At 38.3% G+C, this 27,572-nt stretch overlaps 2 protein-coding genes across 2 annotated transcripts in view; one reads left to right on the forward strand and one right to left on the reverse strand.

Moving 5' to 3' along the window:
* The window catches only part of LOC6036051, a 747,764-nt gene that overhangs the window by 286,057 nt on the left and 434,135 nt on the right, over positions 1-27,572 (forward strand). The gene's annotated exons all lie outside the window — the stretch shown is intronic.
* LOC119767845 lies at positions 11,560-12,392 on the reverse strand. The gene is made up of 2 exons (XM_038257516.1): positions 11,699-12,392; positions 11,560-11,639 (listed from the first exon to the last, which is right to left on the reverse strand). Exons 1-2 carry the CDS (start codon positions 12,252-12,254, stop codon positions 11,614-11,616), a joined length of 582 nt encoding a protein of 193 aa, XP_038113444.1. The 5' UTR covers positions 12,255-12,392; the 3' UTR covers positions 11,560-11,613.

The raw sequence follows: 27,572 nt of genomic DNA on the forward strand, positions 1-27,572 counted from the left end.
TCGAGTTATTATCACTTAAGTTTTATTTAAGTTACTTTTTTACTCAGGATCTAAAAAACAGCAGAAATTTGTGTTCAAACCACTCATATTACCCATTGTTGTTAAAGGAAAAGTGAGGAAGGCATCAACCACATAGGTGGATTAAGTCAGTTTTTAAAGTTACGCGGAAAAAAAGGTTTCCGAAAATCATGCAAATCGTACCATGAAATCGTGAATATCGCGATTTTTGCTTTACGAATTTTTGAACTATGCATAATGGGGGTCTAGCTCATTTCCCCGAATGACATTTCCCCGAATGCCATTTCCCCGAAAATCATATTCCCTAATTGGCCACATCCCCGAATACCACTTCCCCTAATCAGCCACAGCCCCGAATGCCATTTCCCCGAATATCATTTCCCCTAATCGGCTATATCCCCGAATGCCATTTCCCCTAATCGGCCATTTCCCCGAATGCCATTTCCCCGAAGTGACACTTACGCCAATTGCCAAATGTAAATTTTCCCGAATTTTCATATCCCCTAATCATCATTTTCGCTCAAGCATTTTTCCATGACTAACAGTTATTTTCTTTCTCGATTTTACCGAACAAACAACTTTTTCGGGTATTCTGTTGATTAAATGTTGTGAATTGGGTAGTAAAGCCCTTTGTAATTTTTTATGAACAACGGTAAGAAACACGATTAAAAACCTGATAACGTTTTTTTAATTTTTATGCAAAAAAAAAAAGTTATTGACAAGACAACATTTTTTTCAATGAATCAACTATGGTCCCTTTGGAACGAGCTGTCAAGTAGGAGCTTTTCTGCCAAGAAGGGCCGTGAAGTGGATTTTTAAAAATTGAATTAAAAATCCATTTTAAATCCTTTGTGGTCGTTCAAAGGGTCATTGTACTTAGAAAAAAAGCTTTATCGTTGTGAACAATAATATCACAAATTTAATCTTAATTTTAGGACCCAATTACAGTCCAGATTCGATTATCCGAAGCCTCAATTATCCGAAGTTTCGAATTTCCTAAGTTCGATTATCCGAAGGTTTGTATGGGACTTCGGATAATCGAATCACGAACAATATTTTTTTTCGTTTTTTTTCTTTTTTTTTTTGTTTTAAACATCAAATTTGAGTTCTGCAACCCCATTTTAGTCAAATTTGTATAGTTGATTAATAAAATGCATTTTTTCAATATTTCAACACCGCCATATTGGCCGCCATCTTGGATTTGAAAGTTTTAAATCACTTAAACGTAGTTAAGGGGTCATACTTAAGCTCGAAAATAGAAAATTAGGCATCGAAAAAAAAATTTTTTTCGTGATTCGATTATCCGAAGTTTCGATTATCCTAAGTGAAATTTTTCCGAGGCCTTCGGATAATCGAGTCTGGACTGTACTAGATTTTTTTTTGTTCAATTAACATTTGCATTCAACCGCATAATTAGATGTTGTTTTTGAGAAATTTGCAAGGAAATTTGTCTTGTTTTCGATTTTTTTTCAAGAACCCAAAAATCGAACAAATAGGTACATAAGGCTGGTACAAATTTTATTTGAAGTTTATGTTGATTATACTCTTCGCCAAATCCAGCAATGTGAATAAAATGATCAGTGTGAACGGGGTTCTGTACTACTAAAATCGCACGGTATGTTTTTTGAATCAGAAAAGATAACAAAACTTCTCTTGCATTGTTATTATCATGTCTATAAGAAAAAAGTATTTGTTTTGAGAATATATAAAAAAAAGTCTGAAACAATAGTCATTGTATTTGAATGAATAGTACCAAACATTTCAACACCCCTTCTCCCCTAAAATGCTACGTCTGTTATGAATGAAGCCAAAAAGAATGTTGATCATTCAAGGCCAATACGAACCTTTCAAGAAATATTATATGTAGTTTGATGTGTTAAAAATTGCCATCAATTTTTTTCTTATAAAATGCTATTTCCCCGAACGCGGTCAAGCGGGAATGCCCGGTGCCCAGGAGCGCGCGCGCTCCGGGGCACCGGGCATTTCCGCTTGACCGCGTTCGGGGAAATGGCATTCAGGGAAATGACTATTCAGGGATATGACTAATCGGGTAAGTGGCATTCGGGATTGTGGCCCATTCGGGAAAATGGCATTCGGGGATGTGGACGATTAGGGGAAATGGAAAATTCGGGTAAATGGAATTCGGGGAAATGACTATTAGGGGAAGTGTCTTTTCGGGGAAGTGGCATTCGGGGAAATGTCCCTTCGGTAATATGGGTTTCGGGGAAATGTCATAGATTCGCATAATGGGCACGAATTATCCAGGAATCGTGAATAAATATGCATGACTTTCCATGACCGATTTCACTCGTAAACGTGAATAATATTCATGATTTCATGAAATGGATGCATGAAGTCGTGAAAAATATTCACGATTTTATGAATAAAAATTCATGATTACGATCAAAAAAAAACCTAGTGAATTAAAATTCATGATTTCATGCATAAAATTCATGAAATCATGAATTTTTATGCATGACTTCGTGCACAAAATTCATGAAATCTCGAATTATTTTTACGATTTGTAAATGAAGGCGTAAAAATATTCGCGATTTCATGCTCACAATTCATGAAAAAATGTAAATAAATCATGAAATCGTGAATTTTATTCATGAATTCGTGCACAAAATTCATGAGTTCTGGAATATTTCTTATGATTTATTTTTGAAGGCGTAAAAAAATTCGTGAAATCATGTATAAACTTCATGAAATCATGCATAAATTTCATGAGTTCGTGATTTTTTTTTATGAAATCATGAATTTAATTCACGTTTACGAGTGTATTCGGGCATGTCTAATCATGCATATTTATTCACGGCTCCTGGCTTATTCGTGCCCAATATGCATAGTTCAAAAATTCGTAAAGTAGAACTCGTAATATTCACGATTTCATGGTACGATTTTCACAATTTCCGGATTACTTTTTCTGTACATTTACCATATCGTGCCACTGGGGGCACATACCGAAATTGACAAGGAATCCTATTTTGTGAAAAAAAAAAAACGGAGCACATTTTATGTGATTCCAATGTACTATGGCCCCACCTGGCCACTATGGAACCGGTCACCGGTTACTGGTGGTCACTGGGGACATTTCGGAATGTGCAAGGAACCCTGTCATGTGACATATCAAAATTCATGAAATTCAAATCTTTGGCCATTTTATGTGATGCCAATGTAATTTGGCCCCACCTGGCCACTTTGGAACCGGTCACTGGTTACCGGTGGTCACTGGGGACATTTCGGAATGTGCAAGGAACCCTGTCATGTGACATATCAAAATTCATGAAATTCAAATCTTTGGACATTTTATGTGGTGCCAATGTAATCTGGCCCCACCTGGCCTTTTTGGAACCGGTCACCGGTTACCGGTGGTCACTGGGGACATTTCGGAATGTGCAAGGAACCCTGTCATGTGACATAGAAAAATTCATGAAATTCAAATCTTTGGCCATTTTATGTGATGCCAATGAAATCTGGCCCCACCTGGCCACTTTGGAACCGGTCACCGGTTACCGGTGGTCACTGGGGACATTTCGGAATGTGCAAGGAACCCTGTCATGTGACATATCAAAATTCATGAAATTCAAATCTTTGGCCATTTTATGTGATGCCAATGAAATCTGGCCCCACCTGGCCACTTTGGAACCGGTCACCGGTTACCGGTGGTCACTGGGGACATTTCGGAATGTGCAAGGAACCCTGTCATGTGACATATCAAAATTCATGAAATTTAAAACTGTAGGCACTGTATGTGATGCCAATGTACTCTGGCTCCATCTGGCCACCTTGGAACCGATTACCGGTCACTGCGGAAGAATTCTGAATTTACAAAGGTCCCAGTTATGTGATGTTCAAAAATGCTTTAAATAAATTAAAAATACAATCATAAATTTAGTAAAACCAACATTCAAAAACTTGACATGAGCATTTCGGAAACGTTAATTGGGTACCGATCGTTACTATACAAAAATACAACGAAAACATTAAATACAAAAAGACCTAAGGGATTTCTTGTACAGTCCAGACTCGATTGTCTGATGAACTAATAATAGAATAATCGATAATTCGTATAATAAAGTCATAATTTTTTTGTCCTATTAATAACTCCAATTACAATAAATGGATTAATTACAATAAAAGGATTTATTTTTGTAAATGCAGATGATCAAACACTTTAATTTGACGCAAATAGAGTCATAGAGAGTTGAATTGAAAATTAAAAAAAACACCGAAATTCTTAAAATACTCAACAAAATAAAAATCTTTAAAAACTTCAAAAACTCAAACTATTTAAAATACGCAAAATAAATTAAATACTTCACAAACTCAAAATAATTGAAATACGCAAAATACATAAAATAAATAAAACTCAAAATACTTGAAATACCTAAAATACTTTTTTTGTATACTTTATTATAGAGTTTTAAACTCTTTACTTAAAGTGATTAAAAATCTTAGAATACTTAAAATACTTCAAATACTTGAAATACTTCAAATACTTCAAAAACTTTAAATACTTTAAATACTTTAAATACTTTAAATACTTTAAATACTTTAAATACTTTAAATACTTTAAATACTTTAAATACTTTAAATACTTTAAATACTTTAAATACTTTAAATACTTTAAATACTTTAAATACTTTAAATACTTTAAATACTTTAAATACTTTAAATACTTTAAATACTTTAAATACTTTAAATACTTTAAATACTTTAAATACTTTAAATACTTTAAATACTTTAAATACTTTAAATACTTTAAATACTTTAAATACTTTAAATACTTTAAATACTTTAAATACTTTAAATACTTTAAATACTTTAAATACTTTAAATACTTTAAATACTTGAAATACTTTAAATACTATAAATACTTTAAATACTTTAAATACTTTAAATACTTTAAATACTTAAAATACTTTAAATACTTTAAATACTTTAAATACTTTAAATACTTAAAATACTTAAAATACTTTGAATACTTTAAATACTTTAAATACTTTAAATACTTTAAATACTTTAAATAATTTAAATACTTTAAATACTTTAAAAAATTACTTTACTTTAAATACTTTAAGTACTTTAAATACTTTAAATACTTTGAATACTTAAAAAAACTTTCAATAATTATAATACTTATAATACTTAAAATACTGAAAAAACTTAAAATACTTAATATACTTAAAATACTTAAAATACTTAAAATACTTAAAATACTTGAAATACTTGAAATACTTTAAATACTTAAAATACTTTAAGCACTTTTAATATATAAAATACTTTAAATACTTTAAATACTTTGAATACTTTAAATACTTTAGATACTTGAAATAATTAAAATACTTTAAATATTTGAAATACTTAACATACTTAAAATACTTAAAATACTTAAAATACTTAAAATACTTAAAATACTTAAAATACTTAAAATACTTAAAATACTTAAAATACTTAAAATACTTAAAATACTTAAAATACTTAAAATACTTAAAATACTTAAAATACTTAAAATACTTAAAATACTTAAAATACTTAAAATACTTAAAATACTAAAAATACTAAAAATACTAAAAATATTAAAAATACTAAAAATACTAAAAATTCTAAAAATACTAAAAATACTTAAAATACTTAAAATACTTAAAATACTTAAAATACTTAAAATACTTAAAATACTTAAAGGAGGAGCGGTCGTGGCTGAATGGTTACGATGTTCCGAATGGTTCTGGGTTCGATACCCATCTGCTCCCAACGAGAAAGTTCTGGACTCATTAAATTTGGAATTAATGGAAAATCATGAAAAAGCTCACGGCGGGGTTCGATCCCCTGTCCTTAGGATTGGCAAGCAAAAATGCTTTCCACTTAACCGTGGAGCATTGGTAGCTTGAGGAGGAATTAGACTGGTATAGATGAATCCAAGAATCGGACAAAGAATCAAAATTGAATGCAAGTTGAACATCAGAACTCAAACAAGATTGCATGCAAGATTGCAAGCGCAGTTGAAATTGAATCTAAAAATACCTCGCTATAAATAGCCTGGGCGACTGATAGAATTCATCCAATAAGAGATGAGAAGAATTGAAAGCTTTCCCATTAGAAATGAGAACACATGAAGAAAATTCGAACAACAATGCAAACGGTCGTTACCACTCGCCTAGGGTGGCTCCTCAGACCATTCACCTTCCCAAAAAACCGTCCAACTCCAAGCGAAACTTACTTGAGGATACCGTGGAGATTTTCCCTTAATACTCTTAAAAAAGTGGAGCATCAACACTTCCCGTCTTCCAAATCCCCTTTCCTTGTCCCTGGTGCGCGGTGGAGATGGGAGCGGCCGGCAATGGACGGCTGCCATGGTGGTGAGAATCTAGTTCAGGTGGAATTGGTTCTATTCCCAATTATCGATTCCTAGGCAACTTGGGCTTAGACAATCATCACATCACATGGCGAAAATCCAGTCTGCAATCCGCTAAAATCACCGTCTCCTAGCGAAGCGAAGCGAAGCGAAGCGAAGCGAAAATACTTAAAATACTTAAAATACTTAAAATACTTAAAATACTTAAAATACTTAAAATACTTAAAATACTTAAAATACTTAAAATACTTAAAATACTTAAAATACTTAAAATACTTAAAATACTTAAAATACTTAAAATACTTAAAATACTTAAAATACTTAAAATACTTAAAATACTTAAAATACTTAAAATACTTAAAAACTTAAAATACTTAAAATACTTAAAATACTTAAAATACTTAAAATATTTAAAATACTTAAAATACTTAAAATACTTAAAATACTTAAAAACTTAAAATACTTAAAATACTTAAAATACTTAAAATACTTAAAATACTTAAAATACTTAAAATACTTAAAATACTTAAAATACTTAAAATACTTAAAATACTTAAAATACTTAAAATACTTAAAATACTTAAAAACTTAAAATACTTAAAATACTTAAAATACTTAAAATACTTAAAATACTTAAAATACTTAAAAACTTAAAATACTTAAAATACTTAAAATACTTAAAATACTTAAAATACTTAAAATACTTAAAATACTTAAAATACTTAAAATACTTAAAATACTTAAAATACTTAAAATACTTAAAATACTTAAAATACTTAAAATACTTAAAATACTTAAAATACTTAAAATACTTAAAATACTTTATAAACTTATAATAATTAAAATACTTAAAATACTTAAAATACTTAAAATACTTAAAACACTTGAAATACTTGAAATACTTAAAATACTTAAAATACCTAAAATACTTAAAATACTTAAACTACTTAAAATACTTAAAATACTTAAAATACTTAAAATACTTAAAATACTTAAAATACTTAAAATACTTAAAATACTTAAAATACTTAAAATACTTAAAATACTTAAAATACTTAAAAAACTTAAAATACTTAAAATACTTAAAATACTTAAAATACTTAAAATACTTAAAATACTTAAAATACTTAAAATACTTAAAATACTTAAAATACTTAAAATACTTAAAATACTTAAAATACTTAAAATACTTGAAATACTTGAAATACTTAAAATACTTAAAATACCTAAAATACTTAAAATACTTAAACTACTTAAAATACTTAAAATACTAAAAATACTTAAAATTATTAAAATTCTTTAAATACTTTAAATATGTTAAAAACTTAAAAATACTTAAAATATTTCAAGTTCTTGAAATATTAAAATACCTATAAAAAATTAATTGCTTAAAATTATTTAAAAGCTTAACAAACTTTAAACACTTCAATTATTTCAAATACTTGAAATACTTGAAAACTTTAAAAACATTTAATATTAAAATACCTGAACAAATGAATATGCTTAAAAAATAATTATTTCAAATACTTAAAATATTTTTTATACTTACAATATTAAAATACCTCGAAAAACTTAAATGCTTAAAATTATTTCAACACTCATCAAACTCTAAACACTTGAAATATTTAAAATACTTGAAATACTTAGATACTTTTAAAAGTCACAATATTAACAAACCTGTTAAAATAAAAATTCCTAAATTCATTAGCATACTTAACATACCTAAAAATAATAATATTTCAAAAAACTTAAAAGTCTTTACAAAATTAAAGTACCTATAAGAAAATTTAAATGCTGAAAATTATTAAAATACGTTTTTAACTTCAAATACTTTAAATATGTTAAATACTTTAAAATAATATGCTTACAATATTAAAATCATTAAAATTATTAACATACTTTACCTATGTCCCCATTTCTAGCTCAAAACAAAGCACCGAAATGTCACTCAGCGCATCCACGAGAACCGATAAAAACGGGATTTTTTCGTTTCCAAAACCAAAACAAACCTCACTGTCTGTCACACGCGTAGAATGCTCCGGCAATTGACAGAAAACCGAGATCCCTACGAGTCCACGACCAAGAAACTGTCACACGCGGAGATAAAACACGGGAACTGTCTTATGGACCATGTTCCCGTTGATTCGACAATCGAAACAAACCGGGAACTGTTCTGTCTCTTACCTTGTTGCCGCTCGGCCCTCCTTCTGCCGCCTGGTCCTCCTCCCGCGCTCGTTCCTCCTCCTGCCACTCGGTCCTACTCTTGCTGCTCGGTCCTCCTCCTGCCATTCGGCCCTCCTCTTGCCACTCTGTCCTACTCTTGCCGCCCGGTCCTCCTCCCGCGCTCGGTTCTCCTACTGCCACTCGGTCCTCCTCCTGCAGCTCGGTCCTCTTCCTGCTAGCCCTTGGCTCCGTTGCCATTTCCAACGGAACGGCCGCAGATCTTTTCCCGGTTCCGGTGGACAGCACCTCAAATCCCGGGTCCGCAAATCACGGTCACTTTTACCGGCAAACACAACAAGACGCGACAAGTCACAACGCGATTGACTTCGTGGCAAATAAACACGCGGCTGAACTGGCAAGCGAAAAACAAACTTGACAGTTCGAACGAAACTGTTCTTGATTGATCAAGATCACTCGTCATAAACATGGATACAAATTCATAAACCCATGAATGTTATGCACGAATTCATGCATTTTATTCATGAAAACATGTAAACTTTCATGAAATCATGAAAAACATGATTCATAAATTCGCGAATAAAATTTTACGACGTAAAATTTACGCATGCATAAATAATCGTAAAATCATGAATATTTTCATGAATTCATGAAGTTTAGTCATGACTTCATGAAAATCAGTCATGAAATCATGAATAGTGATATGCATGATTTCATGAAGGAAAATTCATGAATATTCGTAAAAATATTTTTGCCATGAATTAAATTCATAAATTCGTGCATTTTATGCACGATTTCATGAATAAAATTCATGAAATCATGAAAGGTATCACGAAATCATGCACAAAATTATTCACGAATTCATGAATCGAAATTCACGATTTCTCGCACACTTTTTTTTCCGTGTATGTTTGAAAAATCATAAACAAATTATTTACCAAGTGATTTAACATTTTATCAAATATCCTATTTGAAATCTGATGTATTGAAATTCTGTTTTTAGTTTTACTTTTGTTCTTGACATAAACAAAAATTCATAAACAACTTTAATAAGATCAAATCTCGGTAAAAACAAAAAAATGATTTCATTTGTATTTTTTTTTATTTAACTAAAACTTTTAGGGGTTCTTTCTATGACCCAAGAAGCCAAATTTGTGTCATGTGTTACGTTGAGCATTAAATTTTCCCATCTTTGTAGCATCAGTGTTTTGAAAATGTTTTGGAAAATTAAGAGATAAATTTAAATTGATTTAATTCTATTCAATTTCATGTTAATTTTTTTCTAGGTAATCTAAATGTCTGAAACATACAAAACTGGGAATAGCTTTTGTTTATTAGTTTGGTAACATATATTACGATATTATGGAAACAAATAAATCTTTTAAACTTTTGATGAGATTTTTGAACAGTAATAATTTATTTGCAATTATTTATGTATTATCATTAAAAAAAAAAGAAGTATCAACCTCATTCTACCAAGAGGAAAATTTATATTTTGTACGTATTTTCAACGTATTTTTTGCCATATCTAATTTGTACGGAATTGAATTGAGTGAATTGAATTATCGTATATAGAAATATCTTAAATAGTATTGTACATACCATACCAATCAGCTTAGAACACCATACGCGGTGCCCGTGCTGTATCAAGAAGGTTGTTCCATGTTGCTCGGTTCTGGGCTGCAGCTCGCCAGTCTCCTAGGTTGCAGATCTTTCTTAGGTCCGCCTCGATCTGATTTCCCCATCGTGCACGCTGTGCTCCTCTTGACAGGATGGTCTTCGTCCATCCTCGCGACATGGCCGGCCCACCTGAGCCTCCCGATTCTCGCCAGGGTGACGATGGTCGGTTCTACCAGCAGCGCGTGCAGTTCGTGGTTCATGCGCCTTCGCCACTCGTTCTGAGCTGTACGTACTTCACCGTAGATCGTTCGCAGCACCTTCCGTTCGAAAACTCCAAGGGCTCGTTCGTCCTCTTGCCGCAGCGTCCAGCCCAAGTAACAAGTGAAATGCCTTATATTCTTATATATTTTTATAATAGTTTTAAAAAATGCTACAAAGTTTTACTATGACTTTTATTAGAACCTACTGGTTTCATTGACACAACACTTAATAATAGGTTTAAGATTTCTTAAATATAATGTTAAGAATTCATTGTAGAGTTTTAATTCGGTTTTATTTGCAACACTTTAAGCTATCTTGAAGAGATTATTGTGTTGTGGAGGGCTGGCATCACTGTCCTAGTGTGGTTGTGTGTTTCGTTGTGCTCCGGGTTTCTTTCGTGATTTTACGAGTTTTCGGGAGTGTGCGGAGCCGGTTTTGTGCTCGGCGGATGGTGACCGAGCGGTGGGCGCTGGGGTTGGTGAAGTTTTAGAGAATCCGTCGGATTTGTGCAGGGTTTGGGGCTTTTTAGTTGCACTCGTGTTTTGGTGCGTGCGATGTTTTTTTTTTCTTCCATGACATTTCTAGTGAGGCTGGAGCAACGAAAATCATCGAAAAGCATCGCATGTGTTTGTGTCAAGAGCTAAAAATTGAGCTAACTTCGCGTACACTTCACGAAGCGTTTGCAGCCTGCTTTGTGTCTGACAGCTCACTTAAATGTCATTCGCGTCAATCGCAGATCGAGAATTTTTAGTAAACAACCCCGTTTTTAGTGAAGTTGGTTAGAAATGTGCGGTAGTTGGAAAGGAAAATTGTGATGCAAGTATTTAGCTTTGAAGCTAACTGTTAGATTACGCGGAGGAAGATTGTGTGCTGTGTTGCTACTTAACTAGTGCATGTCTGTGGAAGCTGAAAGCTGCTGTTTTGTTTTGTTGTTGTGGTATTGTCAAAGGTGCCCTTTGCAGTTCACAGGTGGGGCATTAGCTGTTATAATGTTTTGAAATGCCTGATCGAAAAGATGGAAAAGTGACGAAAAGATTAAGATTGGTGAGTTCGCTCCAAATTAACATTTAATTCCGATTCTGTTTTGTTGATATCTTAAATTTAATGCTGCTCTCTTCCTCGCCCTTCCAACTTGATCGACTCTATGTTGCATTGCGCCACCTACGTAACAGCGTTCAGCACTCCTCTTCGTCTTCACTTTCTGTTGGGAAATGAAAAGGTAAAGTTGCATTTGAATTGCACCCAATTTGACTGTCTTACCCCAACTGCTGCTGTCGGACTCGTCTTGTTCGTAGATCTTCTGAAGTTCTTGGTTGTACTTTTCTTTGTCGAGAGCCAGATGCCACCAAAACTGATAGTCCGCGTTGCCGTACCTTGAAATGTTTTGCTTGATCATGTCCCACATAGTAAAACCTGGCCGGCAGGACCGTAGGCGCCTTGCCCTGAGGTTGAGGGCAACACGAAGCGGATGATTTGCTGGACGACGTCTTACATGCCCAAACCAGCGCATCTGATACAGCCTTATCTTCTTTGTTATCCTCTTCTTTGATAGCAACTTGCTGACGGGTTGGTTAAGATGTTGAGTGTCTCGGCAAAGTTTGGCCATTGATTGTACAATTTGTCGTTCGTAGCCTCTTATCGATCTTCTACTATACTTGGTCAGTACCGCCACCTGGGTCCCATACAGCATCGAGGGCGCTATGACCGATCCGTAGATCATCTGCGCAACTTTCCAGCTAGGTCGATATTTTTTTAGAAATCCTAATACCACCTTGGACAGGCGCACGGCTTTCCGACAGCGTGTTCGAACGGTCATAGGGCGCTCTAGCTTCGCAGTTAGGAACACCCCCAAGTAGCGTAACGGTTCCGTCGTTTTGTATGTTCTGCCTAGGATTGCTATTTCAGGAATAGCGTCACCTATCGGTTGTCGAATGAGGACCTTACATTTATCCTCGTTCAGGTCCAGGTCGACATAGGACAGAAATTCTACAAGATTCCTCAAAACCAGCTCGACGTCTTCCGTCGTCCGGGAGATGATGATGAGATCATCGGCGAACGCGAGAAGCATCGGATAGCTGAAGTAGCCCTCTTGGTTGAGTCGCAGACCAGGAACAACATCTTCCACCGATTCCAAAACTGCCTCCATAAGCAAATTAAATATGTAGGGGGAAAGGGGGCAGCCTTGTTTGATCCCACGTCTTCGCAGCATGGCCCGGGAAAGCTGTCCTTGCCAGAGCACTTGCTGCTGTTCCTCTTGGAAGCATTCCAGAACTCGGTTGATTACTTTGACAGGCACACCTTTACCTGTTGAATTAAAAATAGATTAGCAAGTTTTGCCGGCCGCAGTTACCAAAGGGACCATGTTGGGCGGTTGGTCTGCCCCTGCTTCCCCTACACGGTAATTGCTGTGTGTGTGTGTGTGTGTGTGTGTGTTTGTGTGTGTTTGAGTATGTATGTGTGTAATTCCTTTTTCTTTTTTTTTTTTTTTTTAATTTTTTATCCCTACTTACGTTTTAGTATAGCTGGCAGGCTTGTCAACGAGACTCGGTCGAATGCCTTTCTTATATCTAAGGACATCAAGACGAGAGGACTGCCCTCGTTCCAATTTTCTTGAAGTATCCTTTGTAGAATGTGGAGATGGTCCATCGTTGAACGCCCGGACAGGAATGCGGATTGGTGGACGCCCAACGGTCCAACGTACTGTTGTAACTTCTGCAATACCCAGATAGCATAAATTTTGTAAGCAGCACTGCTTAAACAAATCCTCCGATAATCGTCTACACTAGCCGGGGACGCAACTTTGGGAATAGGCACGATTACTGTCTGCTTCCAATCAGCTGGATGGACATTCTCACTCCAAATCTGGCACAGCAGCTGGTGTAGTTCGTGTAAGGTCTGCTCGTCGGCGTATTTGTAAAATTCGCTGTGAATTCCGTCCAGCCCAGGGGTCTTTCCATTTTTTGTCCTCATGATAATACTTTTGATCTCGTACAGCGTCGGTGGATCAGGGAGAGGTTCACTCGGGTCTTCTTCCAGAAGTGGCGGGATGAGGGAAGGTCCATTGGAGTCTTCCTCCCAATCAGTGAGACGGATGTTTGATGGTTGCTTGCGGGAACTTTTCTTCATTTTATATCGTTTTAGGTACCGGTACGCTTTACTTACTCTCTCGCCAACGGGAAAACGAGCAAGATTCTCGAAGAATTCAATTATTTGAGCCTCCTCATAATCTCTGATCCTCCTGCGGAGTTCTTCTCTGGCCTCATTCAGCTTGTGCACCCATTTGGGATGGGCGGATCGTCCGGCGCGAAATGCGTAGCGCTTGACCTGCCCCTGGGCAATCCTGCAGTCACGGTCCTGTGGAATTGAATCTTTGCTTTGGAGGACTGTCCGAGCGCATCGACGAATCTTCTCGCACAACTGGTGCCAGCTGCCCTGAATGGTGGTATCGGAAGGAGGTTGACTGCTGGCCTCCGTGAGGTGTTGTTGGTATCGCTTCTTCACAACATCATTCTTCAAGGGTGCAACGTCGAGTCGTTGTTGTTTGGTGTTGGCGTTAGCGGCTGTTGAGGGGGTGATGGATGAGATTTTTCGCTTACGGTCAAGGATGTCACAAATCAGCGCTTTGTGGTCTGTTGCAATCTCCGGTCGCACACACCGCATTCGTGTTAGAAACAGTTGGCTATCTATAGAAGTCAGAAGGTGGTCTACCTGACTACTAGTTCTACCATTCGTCCATGTCACCTTGAAAGACGGGTTGGCGACTCCCTGCGTGTTCCTTGCGGCCATGTTGTGCAACGACAAGAAGACGCGCATTTGCTGACCGTTTTCGTTGAAACTGTCATGACCCGTATGCTTCCCAATTAGGGTACTTTCCTCAACTGTTATCCCTACGCTGGAAAGATGCGAATTAAAATCACCCGCAATAAGAAGCCTTCGATGGTGGGGTAGCTGGCCCATCAGAGACCCCAGCTTAGCGAAGAATTTGTCGGATCGCTGATTGGGTCCGTGCACGTTCATGAGGTACAACTCGCGATTTGAGTGGGACACCTAAAATAGGAACATGTAAAAATTTAAATTTTAATTATATTTTTATTCTAATTTATTAAAACCTCGTAGGACATCTTGAGCATCTGGACATTCGGACCGCCACCATCGATGGCGGTGACATTTATTCTCGCTCCTTTTCTTATCAGCACCGCTAGCCCCCTTCGCTGGTTTCCTCGAGTCTTTCCCAAGTGCCACTGATAATGTTCGGTGGACGTCCTAGAACAGCACAGGTTGACTTCCTGAAGGGCGGCAACGTGTATTCGGTTCGAACTTAGGTAAAGGTCTATCGCATTGCGTTTAGCTGGCAACCGACAACCGTTGACGTTTAGGGTGGCAAAGCGCAGACCTGTTGTCTCCTCGATGGTAATCACTTCCGGTACAGGTTTTGGCGAAGAGTGGGTCTCGTTCTGGTGCACAGCTTGAGCAATGTCGTACGGATCAGGTTGGAGGGAGTCTGGTTCTTCGATGAAGTTAATGCTTAGGTATCGGTAAGGGATCGTACTTTTGTCCTCAAGAATGTGAGCAAAAGATAGATGTCCACCTTGAGCAGGGTCGTAGCGCAGTGCGCTGCCGTCTATACTATGTGAGAATATCCGCACCTTGAGAAGCGCTGCAAGAGAGATGTAGGTCGCTGGGCCACCATCGATACGGCCAAGTCGCATCCGTAGCGTGTAATTATCCTGTTCGAGTTCATGAATGCCACAGTTGGTTAAGAATGAGGCTGGTCGTTTCTCGATATCTTCGGCGATAAGCCACCGCAGGATATTAACTTCGGTGGGGGAAGGTACGGATCCGGTTATTTGCTGGAGCACGGACTGAATCTGTGTAGTCTCCTCCTGGCCGGGATTCTGAGCGTAAAAGGTTCTGGAACTGGCTCGAATCGCTATGTAGTCACTGTGGTTTTGCGGCATAGCTGCCGGTCGAACACATATGATACTATCATAATGGTTTCGGTTCTGGTTACTGCCGCGGTAAAAGATTCGGTAGACTGCGGTCGGTTCGATGTCGGGCACAATTGAAATTGTGCCGTTGGTCTGATGAACGTCTATTCGCACAGCAAACAGGTTGGAAATGGCAGTAAGGCATTCTTCGCCCCCCCAGTATCCGGAAGTTTCGAGGCGGTCCAGATACACTCCCACTTTGTCCTGGATAGGCATCTCACCTTCAACCAGCTCAGCGGCAAAGGCTTCCAGGTGGTGATTAAACTGGTCCAGGTGGGTCCGTAAGTGGCGAACAGCTAGTTTCCGTAGACTAGTGTTGTAGGCGTCGAAAAGCGGATTTGACGGAGTCACTCCGTGTCTTTGGTGAGTCAAAGCTCCGAAAAGACAATTCCCATCGCGAGGTATATTGAGAAGCCAGTGAAGGTTCCCAGCACTGTCCTGCACAGAATCCGTATGGGTCTAGAAAGAAATCCGTTAGATCTGCTCGTAAAAGAACCTGGTTAAGAAAACTCACGTCGGTCATCGTGGTCGGAAGAACGGGAAACGGTCGCACAAATCGGTCGGGAAATTTTGGTTCGCGTGAACAGTCGAGAAAAACGAATGGAATTCACCGGTCCGCGCAAGTAGAAGCTCGAAATCGATCCGGGAACGGCGGTCAGCGTCAAAACGCAGCGTTTTTTAACTTCGGCGTGGCGCGTTTTAAAAATGCGTGTGTTTGTAAAAATGATTGACTACAGAACGGGAGTGATGATTCAAAAACACACCAACACATGTTCAAGCACAAACGCTTTGTTTTAAATTGAACGTTACAGAAACGCATAGTTCAGTGAAGGTTGAAGTATTAGTTTGGATCAGTTAAACGCTTGAATAAATGTTTCAAAAAAGGAAAGCTAATTCTTGTTTTGTTTTAAGTAAAACCTCACTCTATAAATAACCCTCACAATTGCAGTATTGCTCATTAAAACTTAAAAACTTAATATCAAAGAATATAAAAATCTCTCTCTAAATACACACTATGTTGGTCTCATCTTTCCGCAGCCGGCTGTCTAAGATTGAACCATTTCATTATTAAACAAACAACAGATAAACGGGAAATATCTCATCCGCAGCATCCGATTGTTTGCCTTGAGAATAATATATAAAACCTTTCAACAAACACTATGATTTTGGGTCGCATCATCATCTTCTATGATGAATCCTGACCAAACACCCTATCCTACTAACAAGTTTTCAGGTTCCTGGCGCTCGTGGGGTGTAAGCACAGAGTAAATCAGCTGCCCTAGTAGCAACCTGCGCTAACTAACATTCCCGTCCCTTAAAATCGAGGTCTACAAACTGACATGGCGGGCGCCGTTGGTGGCCAATGACTGTTACCTATTCGCAATTGATCTAGCTTTAACAATCATGGTGTTTTATCTTTTCGGCGCATTCATACATGCTGTTGATAAGGGAAACACTACTAGATCGTCGAAGCTTATGATCAGTAGTGCTGAAAGGATATTACGGTTCTGTTCAGCAACGGAGGGGCAACCATGGGTGATCTCTCATGCTCATGCTCATGCTCATGCTCATGCTCATGCTCATGCTCATGCTCTCTTGAAGAGATTATTGTGTTGCTTATTAACTTTAACGAAGCCTGCTTTAAATCGGTTCCGGCTTCAAATAGCATTTATACATTCCTGTTAGATTTAAAATGTCACTTCGACTTATCGATGTGAGTAACGCAAAACTCACCATTTTTTTGCCGTGGCGGACGTGGACAAGTTTGAGGAGAAGCTGAGGCAGGTTTTGGCGCATTTGGGAATTAAGGATGGGGTTTCGGTGCAGGTTAAACAGAGCGGGGACATTAGTGGGAAGATTCTGTTTACGCTGGTGGCCACAGTGATAATTGCGCGGTTGAGTTGGATGAGGGGTATCATCATCAAGCAGATGAAGCGAGCCAAGCTTACGCGGTGGATCCAGTGAATGGAGGTCAGGGTGTTTTCTTCAAAAACGTCGCTGGTCTGCAGGAGGCGAAGCAGGATATGATGTAATTTGTCGATTATTTGGAGGCACCGGATCGGCTAGGGGCAAAGGTTCCCAAATGTGCTCTACTGCTGGGTTTCCCCTGGGAGTGGGAAGACACTGTTGGCGAAGGCAGTAGCCACCAAGGTGCAGGCTCCATTCCTCAGCTTGAACGGATCGGAGGTGTATCGAAATGAACGTCGGAATAAACCCTGAAGCAGTTGCTAGTAGAAATGTATGGAATGGCGTCTAATGAGGGCGTCCTCATGCTTGGTTGACATTTCTTAGTGGAAAACTTTAGAGTTTTAACAAATACTATTATAAATGCTCATGGTATACGAAAAGCAATCAGTAAAACTTTAACACCTTAAATTTCTCTGGAATAAAACCCATCAGATTTAATTCTATGTATTGCTACGCATAACCATTGACAGTTGCGCTCGAAGATTGATTGATGCCCTTTTCAAGTGTTTCCTATTTTTTCTGAAATTAACTGTTTAAATCTTTTAACATTACTATGTATTTGTTATATTCTGTCTATTGTGCTGGTGAGATAAAGGTACAAGTACGCACAATTTGGTAAAAGTTTGCGGTGATTACAATGTGAAAGTGATGATTTGGACAGCGTTCACCAACCTACATGAAAAAAGTTGTGTTTGTTTTTCATCAAGTGACCAGATGTGTGTTTAATTTTGGATGAGTTATTCGAATAAATAAATACCGTTGAAATGCAAGCCTGTGTTTTTTTATGCAGTTATTTTGAAATACAAGTTGTACACCGATGGCGATCTTTTTGCAGCTAAGAAAACACGCATGCGCTACGTCCCTGCCTTGTGCGATTTGATCTTGATGAAAGCCATGATAAATTTTGTTGGATCTGATTAAAGCCGATATAAAACTTTTATAAATCTTGTAAGTCCTGGCAAGTTTCGAGCCACTCCTGTTCAAGAAGGAATGGATTTAATGTAGATTTAAACAAGAACGTTTATATTTCATGAACTTCGCCATGTTGCTGGAAGGTGCGAGCAGCCGAAAAGCGTAGCCATATTGAATTTGGGAGCAACAATATGCTAAAAACATTGTTTTTTGAAAAAAATCTTGACTTTTTATAGTGAATCAGAAGTGCGCATATTAGTTTTTCGAGCTATCTTTGAAAATTATTCGATGAAATTATGTTGGCATAACTATCACGGTTCATTTTATGTTGAAACTCAACTCATTTGTGGTACTAATACAAATATTAATAATTTGAAGTCAAATAATTTTTATCTGCTATCAACCTTTTGTATTTGCATCTAGGAATAATTGCTTTCAATCAAGTAAATTAGAAAACTACTCAGTCTATCACGAAGGCTTTTTGGTTTGCTACAAATACCAAAACATAAATGCTTTATGTTTTGTTGAAGGATTCAAGAATACGCACAGACTTAACAAAAACCTTAATCCAACCCAAACAGTTTTGCTCTTGTTTTGAAGAGATCAATAAAGTTTTAATAAAACACACAATAAAATTTGTACGTCTTACGATGCTCCTCAATAATACTCTGAACAACCTCCTAAAATGGTCCATTTTGGTTTGAATGTTGATTTAACTCGCTTTTAACTCAGCATGTAGGACTAAATGGCATTTCGTTGAAATTTTCTTGGGAACTCTACAGAATCTCTTTGAAACTATTACAAAACTAAAATTGTTACTTGGGAGGTCTCGTGGCCATAGAGGACAACCGGTCTAATCAGTGTCTTGTACAGGGTCAGCTTCGTGGCGCGTTGCACTCGATCAGATGTCAAGGTTTTCCGTAATCCAAAGTAGGCGCGATTCGCGGAGTGGATACGAGTCCGGATCTCTAAGCTGGTGTCGTTGTCGGCCGTTACCAGCGATCCCAAGTACACGAATTCACTCACCTCCTCCAGCACATCGCCATCCACAGCTAAAGGGGTGAGTCTTGGGGGGTCAACGTCCTTTGAGCCCCTCCCTTTCATGTACTTTGTTTTCGTCGTATTCATGGCCAATCCAATTCGTCTTGCTTGCGTCTTTAAGGCGGTGTAAACCCTTTTTACCGTCTCTAGGTCTCTCGCAATAATATCAATGTCGTCCGCATAAGCAAGAAGTTGGACTGTCCTGTTGCAAATCGTGCCTCTCGTGTCTATACCCGCTCTTCACACAACTCCCTCAAGTCCGATGTTAAACAGTGCCTTGGATAAGCCGTCACCTTGTCGTAACCCTTGCTGCGTTTGGAAGGGGTCCGCTAGCTCCCCTGCCACTCGCACGTGACACATCACACGATCCAAGGTAGCCTTGATCAGCCGAGTCAGTTTGTCCGGAAATCCGTTCTCGTGCATGATCTGCCATAGCTGCTCGCGGTCGACTGTATCATAGGCTGCCTTGAAATCGATGAAGATGTGATGTGTGGGCACCTTGTACTCACGGCATTTCTCGAGGATCTGCCGGAGCGAGAAAATTTGGTCCGTGGTGGCCCAAGCGCCAGTAAACCCAGCTTGATAGGGGCCCACGAACCTCCGTGCGTACGGTGTCAGCAGACGGCAGAGGATCTGGGAGAGGATTTTATAGGCCGCGTTGATAAGCGTGATGCCGCGGTAGTTGCCCCAGTCCAGCTTATCGCCCTTTTTGTAGGTGGGACACAGGACACCATCCATCCATTTTTCTGGTAGTTTCTCCTCCCTCCAGATCTTAGAAATCACCAAGTGGATCGCCCTCGCCAACTGCTCTCCTCCATATTTGAAGAGCTCACCGGGTAACCGATCTTTACCGGCGGCCCTGTTGTTCTTCAGCTGCCTGATTTCCTTCTTCACCGTCTCCAGATCAGGTGCCGGGAACTGTTGGTCAGCAGCGGGCGGTCCAAGTTGGGCTTCAAAGCCGTCTCCATGCGCTACATCGCCGTTGAGGTGCTCGTTGAAGAACTGCTGCCACCTGTTCAACACCTCGCCTTTGTCCATAAGAAGGTTTCCCTCGGCGTCCCGACAGGTGTTGGCTTGCGGCGCATAGCCTTTGCGGGACCGGTTAACCTTCTCGTAGAACTTTCGCGTCTCGTTCTGCCGGAACAGCTGCTCCATTTCGGCGCGATCGCGATCTTCCAGCTGGCGCTTCTTGAGCTTGAAGACCATTCTCTGCTGTTTCAGCGCTTGTTTGTATCTGGCCACGTTCTCATCAGTTGCAGCTCTCAGCTTCACCGCATAAGCTGCTTTCTTCTCGTCAAGTAGCCGCTGGCACTCCTCGTCGAACCAGCGCTGCTTTCCAACTCGGACCGTACTACCTAGCGCGGCTTCAGCGGCACTGCCGATGGCCGAGCATATTCTGCTCAATCCATCGTTGAGCGAGGCAGCGCCGAGTTCCTCCTCCGTTGGCAGGCTCGCTTCCAGCTGCTGCACGTAGTGCTGAGCCGCAGCCGTGTCCTGCAGCCGCTCGGTGTTGAACGGCGGTGGGAGCCGGCTCCGTCGTCGGTGGTACGTCGTAGACAGTTTTGAGTGCATGCTTGCACCCACCAGGTAGTGGTCCGAGTGGATGTCCGCACCGCGGTACGTGCGGATGTTCCGTATGTCCGAGAAGAATCGGCCGTCGATGAGGACGTGGTCGATTTGTGTTTTTGTTCGTTGGTTAGGCGATGTCCAGGTGACTTTGTGGATGTCTTTCCGGGGGAAGAATGTGCTCCGTACCACCATACCTCGGGAGGCTGCGAAGTTGATGCACCGCTGGCCGTTGTCGTTCGTGACGGTGTGCAGGCTGTTCGGCCCGATCACCGGCTTGTACATCTCCTCCCTTCCTATGCGGGCGTTCATATCTCCGATGACGATCTTGACGTCCCTCTGCGGGCAGCTGTCGAACTTCTGCTCGAGCTTCGCGTAGAACGCTTCCTTCTCGGCATCGGATGATTCCTCGTGTGGGCAATGTACGTTGAAGATGTGATAGTTGAAGAAACGGCCTTTAATCCTCAACCTACACATCCGGTCGTCGACAGGCTCCCAATCTATCACACGACTCCGCATCTTGCCCAACACTATGAAGCCGGTTCCCAGCTTGTTTTCGGCTCCGCCGCTCTGGTCCATGGTGAGCTCCAAAGCATCATCCTCCCACATCTTCGCTCCCTTCCAGCACATCTCCTGCAGTGCTACAACATCGAAGTTGCGGGGTTTGAGCTCGTTCAACAGAGCGTACTCATACCCATCGAAACGTAGCGATCTGCAGTTCCATGTTCCGAGTTTCCAATCGGTGTCCTTTTCGTGCCTAGGTCTATGCCGTTTGTTCCGGATCCTTATTCCTTCTTGATTGTTCGTAATACTTGAATTTTCGGTATGCAGCCGGATTTGGGCTGCGATACCTAGTCTCGGGGTGGGACTGCCACCTTGAAGCTACCGAGACCCAGCTCCGGTTTTCTCTCGACACCGTAACGGGGGCCTTTCTCACGAGGCCTAACGGCATAGCTACACCACAGAGTAACCCAGAGTGACCAGTCAGAAGAAATGTCATTTAATTTTTTGGCTCCATAAGGTTTGCTGGTAGCAGGCGTGCGATGTACCTGCGATGTACCACCAAGTTGAACCAAAAATCAAGAGGCAGTGGGAACTCTGTCTTACTCTGTGGCTACACCCTCCGAAGAGGATGGAGCCCCCCTTCCCTGTCAGCATACTACCATAGTTCCCACCGGGGTTGGTTACCCAATCTCTCCAATGGTTACTAGTATCCCGGCTAGCGCCGCGGGGAGGCCAGGGTATCGGAGTTACTGGACAAGAGGCTAATGGACCGCTTGGTATAGTATTGTGCATAATAAATAATCCGAATAGTTTAATAGTGTTTGATTTTTGCTTGTCAATTTGCTGTGTCAATTATAATCTTGGGAAGGAGTTTTCTGGTCGATTTGATGACTTGGTCAATGTTGTAGATATTGGTTAGGACAATTCTAAAACATTATTTACAGCCTTGAAAAAATACCCATAAATCCATAATTTAAAGATTTTTTCAAATTTTGTGATATGTTTTAGAAGACCTAAAAAGTGCACATTAGTGCAAACATTTGCTATCAAGTTATGATTTTGTTTTAGGTTGAAAAAAAGTGACTTTAAATTAAATTTTAATAAAAAAAAACATTTCTTTTATTTATTCGACTTTTCTGAAGAGCCTGGAAAATGTCCCATAAAAAGTTATTTCAATGCTAGCCAAATTCTATGAATGTTTGAGTTGATTTTTTTAAAAATGCCCAAATTGTAACGATATTGTTATATTTGAACGTCAAACTTTACTTGAAGCATTTTATTGTTATAACAATTAAATTTTTATCAAAATTTGATTTAGAACAAATTATAACAAAGATACAATTCAAGTCACTTAGATACATTTCTGAAACTGTTATCTCTTGAACTTAATCCAATAGATTTTTCACCTACCCTAATCAATATGAATAAAAATAATGGATGATAGTTTATCTAATTAATTTTTCGTCCCAAAGCCATAAGCAAAAAGTCTCCCCGCTGACAAGTGTGAATCAAATCCACCCATCCAATCTGCATCACTTGCGGTCAGTGGAGCTTTTAATTATAAAATTTCGATTAAAATCAAAGTGGGAATTCACCGCAACATCACTCAATCTCTTTCTCTCTCCGACATGATCAGGGACCGTGGTGGTGGTGGGTCGAAGCAGGAAGCAATTCCACGCAAGTTCGAACTCATCATTCATTAATCAAAATCAATTTCGCCCCGTAATAATCGTAATGAATAATTTATTCTGGCACGGTCCACCTACCCTTCGGCCTGCCGCCAGGCGGCCACGTGGAATCTGGGCTCTGGGATTGTCCGAAATGGATTTTCGTCGCCTTGGGCAGTGTTTTTCCTTTATTTTTTCTTTCATGGAAATCGGTTCGGTACTTTGGTTTCGCACGTCTCGTCCTCATTTTGACGGATGCGTTCACCGCGCCAAGTCATCACTCATTCGGGTTCGGACGGTTTTTCCGGGAGTTCGGGAGATCTAATTCCCCCGGGGGATTGATCGGCGGGAACGTAGATTGGATGTGGGCGGAGGTTGCGACAGGAATCTGGTAGGATTTGAGCGGATGTAACGATGGGAAAAACGGTTGAATTTCGTAGATAGATTTGTTAAGTTGTTGGTGACTTTATTTTGATTCAAGTTGTCATGTTTTTTCATTTTATTTTGATTTTATTTTCATTTTTTTTAATGATTCAATAATATTTTGCAAATTTTCTGTAGTAACATAGTAAGAATTTAAAAATCTTTTTGTGATACTTTTTGCTTGAAAATATTGAAGGTTGTGCTTGAAATTTTAAATTTATTCGATTACTCGCAAATTTCCCAAGATTTCCTGAGTGGAAGTGTACATTTTCATATTTTTTTAGCAGCAATGCGTTGAAATTTTTTTGAAAATAAATCTATAACATAAACTAAATTATTTTGATTTATTCAATTCAAATTCAAAAAATTCAAATGATAGCTGATTACGCTAAGAAAGACTCTTTAAACTTGTTTGGCGAGGATACTGTATCTCGTGGTTATAGAAAGTTATGGTTCCACCAGTTTCTGAAAACGTTTAAAGGATAGCCGAAATTCAAATCGTTCATGAATCCTAAAACAACATTTGCATTACATTTTAAGGCTTTATCCTTCGGCGACCATCCTCATTTCGGCTGAATGGAAACAGTTGGCAAAAACATTTCCCATGATGCAAAAATAATTAAAACATAACTTTTTCCCGAGCACACTTTTTCGTCGGAGCCTTGGCGCAACAGGCATTTCTCGGTTCTTGTAACGCTTGTTAGCACATACTTTTTTTTTTTCAACAAACCAACGACTGTTTAAACATTTTCATGGGCTTCAATTTGAAGAGTCAGCGTGTTTTTGCACCAGATGGTGCGCGCGTTGTTGACGGTTAAAAATCGTCATTACGCACCAAACTGGTAATCCACTTGGCAAGCAATTAAATTTGGCGGGCGCGCACTTGGCAGGCTCCAATTAGAGGGTCCTCCCGGTCGAATCACTAGTATTAAGCCAATTAGTCAGCCCCCCCCCCTCGTTTCAAATAATTTATCTCTTAATTTCATTAAAAAGAAAACTTTTCACATTTCTCACCGCTCAAAGCTTGCGCGACAAATGTTCCGAAAGGTTTCCCAGGGAAACTGCACTGGGCCCAGCCCAGTTAGCCAGGTTCTGCGCGCTGTCTGTTTAATAACCGTCTGTCATCTGTCCTGAAAGTGTAATTAAGGATAATTTGCTGGGTGGCAGCGGCAGCGTGCAAAACTAGGAGAAAAGCTTTCGAGAACAAAGGAGGGGGAGGAGTGAGCAAAAAAAAAAACGCTCTCACCCCACTCGCTGCGAACGAAATGACGCAACTTTCTTGGAGTGAACTTTTTTGTTCTGTTTTGAAACCTTAGCAACCAGTACTCCAACACCCAGGAGAGAGTTGACACGCTGGAGTGTTTAAGATCTGCGATGATTGTATCAAGTTGCTCTGACGTTGGAAATGTGCAAAAAAAATGAAAAAATAAAGTTAAATACTGAAATTACAGGCCACGGTGTCAACATTTGAATGAAAAAAATATTTAAGAGCGAGTTTTTCACAGATGTGAAACAGGTCGTATCGAGGTGTTCCGATTTGGATGAAACTTTCAGGGTTTGTTTGTCTATACATGAGATGAACTCATGCCAAATATGAGCCCTCTACGACAAAGGGAAGTGGGGTAAAACGGACATTGAAGTTTGAGGTCCAAAAAACATGAAAAATCTTAAAATTGCTCGCATTTCAGTAAAACTTCATCAATTCCAACTCTCTTTGTTGCATTCGAAAGGTCTTTTGAAGCCCTTCAAAATGTGCTATAGACATCCAGGATTGGTTTGACTTTTTCTCATAGCTTTTGTAAATTACTGTTAAAAATGGATTTTTTTAAAACCTTAATAACTTTTGGCAACAGCCTCCAACACCCATACTCCCATTGGTCAAAAGTTAGGGAATTTCATGGACTATAAGCTTACGGTATTAACTTTTTGGCCAATCGCATTTTTTCTCATAGTTTTACGATTTTTCTAGAACAAACATTTTACAACGTTAGTTTTTGCCCTGTAGGCCGCCATAGCGGCACTTTTTGGTCTCAATTTTGTCATATTCGGAATCCTCGGTCAATGTCACGTAAGTTAGAAGTATTGGTGTTGTAAATTTGATTTTAAAAAATGAAATAAAACATTTTTGAAAAAAGAAATAGATCTTATTTACCCTATGATCAATACGTCAAATGCTGTATCAAGTAGGCGAAAACTTGTTTTAATCCGACAAAATTCTAAATAATATTTTAATTAATTCTAAATGGCATTTTTTCCAATCAAATTCAAAATTCCAACACTTCAATCTAATGTAAAATTTTCTGAGGATTCCGAATTTGACAAAATTGAGACCAAAAAGTGCCGTCTTCTTGGCCTACAGGGCAAAACTAACGTTGTAAAATGTTTGTTCTAGAAAAATCGTAAAACTATGAGAAAAACTGCGATTGGCCAAAAAGTTAATACCGTAAGCTTGTAGTCCATGAAATTCTCTAACTTTTGACCTATGGGAGTATGGGTGTTGGAGGCTGTTGCCAAAAGTTATTAAGGTTTTAAAAAAATCCATTTTTAACAGTAATTTACAAAAGCTATGAGAAAAAGTCAAACCAATCCTGGATGTCTATAGCACATTTTGAAGGGCTTCAAAAGACCTTTCGAATGCAACAAAGAGAGTTGGAATTGATGAAGTTTTACGGAAATCCGAGCAATTTTAAGATTTTTCATGTTTTTTGGACCTAAAACTTCAATGCCCGTTCTACCCCACTTCCCTTTGTCGTAGAGGGCTCATATTTGACATGAGTTCATCTCATGCATAGACAAACAAACGCTGAAAGTTTCATCCAAATCGGAGCACCTCGATACGACCTCTTGAACAAACCGAGCAGAATCTACAAATACTGCCTCTTAAAATGCATCATACACCTGTCCAGTTGTTTTGCAATCATTGATTTCCAAAATGTCTAAGTACTGGCCAAAATTTTATTTTTGCGATAAAAAAAAGTTTTTGCGGTGCTGAACATTGTAATTTCATAAAAGTTCAAAATATTTTCAAACGAGTCCAAACATGTTAAATATGATTATCAATGCAGAAAAAGGCATTTTAGATTGTTCTCAGTTGATTAGACTTCTATTTCTATTGAAATTTTGATATTTTTTTGAAAAAATATTTTTTTGCCCCCTGATTTTTGGGGAAAGGTTGTTTATTTTTCGTGTGTTTAGGTTATTACTATTATATATTTTAAAATCACTTTTTTTTTGGATTTTCATCTATCATTTTGAGTATTTGTTATGTTTCTTGTTTAGTTTTCCATTTTTAATGTTAGAATTAGGACAATTCAATTATGTCCAATAAATACATGTATTTTGCCTGTAATATTTTTAGATACACTTTAGTATTCTGAATTTTTGTTTAAGCTAAATCTGTTTTTACTTAAAATATGGAAAATCTTTTTTGAAATACTTTGTAGAAGTCGTCCATATTTTTTTATGTAAAAATAGTTATTCTTTTGCAAGTTTTTGATTTTTTATGCTTCTGCATTTTGAAGACCAAACCTCATTTGAAAAATGAAAATGCCATAAAGAATAAGTCCGGTTTCAGATCGGAATCAGTTGTTAAGGTACAATGGAATATATTTCAAATCCGTCATCAGGGGTGCTTTTGGGGGGTGAAATTTGGGTCATACAAATTTCAGTATTTCTTTATGACCCAATGTCACCCCTGATGACGTTACATTAAAAATTATTGCTTTTCAAATTTGGGCTAGAGATAAGAAACATGAACGAAAATAATGTTAACATTTAGAATAAAATGTTGTGTTATAAATCAAATTTTCATGTCTATTATGACTGTTACCATCAACTTATTTTTACCGAATTAAATATTTCACATGCAGTAGATAAAACAAGCCAATCTGTAAAACCATATTCATCATATTTTTCAAAATCATTTTTACTTTATTTATCCACAGCTTGCCTAAAAATAAAAAATAATTTTAAATTTTCAATTTGAATTGTAGTACAAGTGTTATAAAAATATATTTGGAAAAAAGTTTGATTATAATTGTTTCAATTATCTTGTAACCAGTAAAA

Source organism: Culex quinquefasciatus, chromosome 2 (genome assembly GCF_015732765.1).
Source record: "Culex quinquefasciatus strain JHB chromosome 2, VPISU_Cqui_1.0_pri_paternal, whole genome shotgun sequence".
Classification (NCBI taxonomy): domain Eukaryota; kingdom Metazoa; phylum Arthropoda; class Insecta; order Diptera; family Culicidae; genus Culex; species Culex quinquefasciatus.

What these genes read in the sequence shown, in the direction of transcription:
- LOC119767845 (XM_038257516.1), bottom strand. Translation starts at nt 12,254, where the DNA reads ATGACCGTTCGAACACGCTGTCGGAAAGCCGTGCGCCTGTCCAAGGTG. An exon ending in GTCCGACAGCAGCAGTTGGG is followed by an intron (nt 11,640 to 11,698) that starts GTAAGACAGTCA and finishes ATTTCCCAACAG; the next exon opens with AAAGTGAAGACGAAGAGGAG.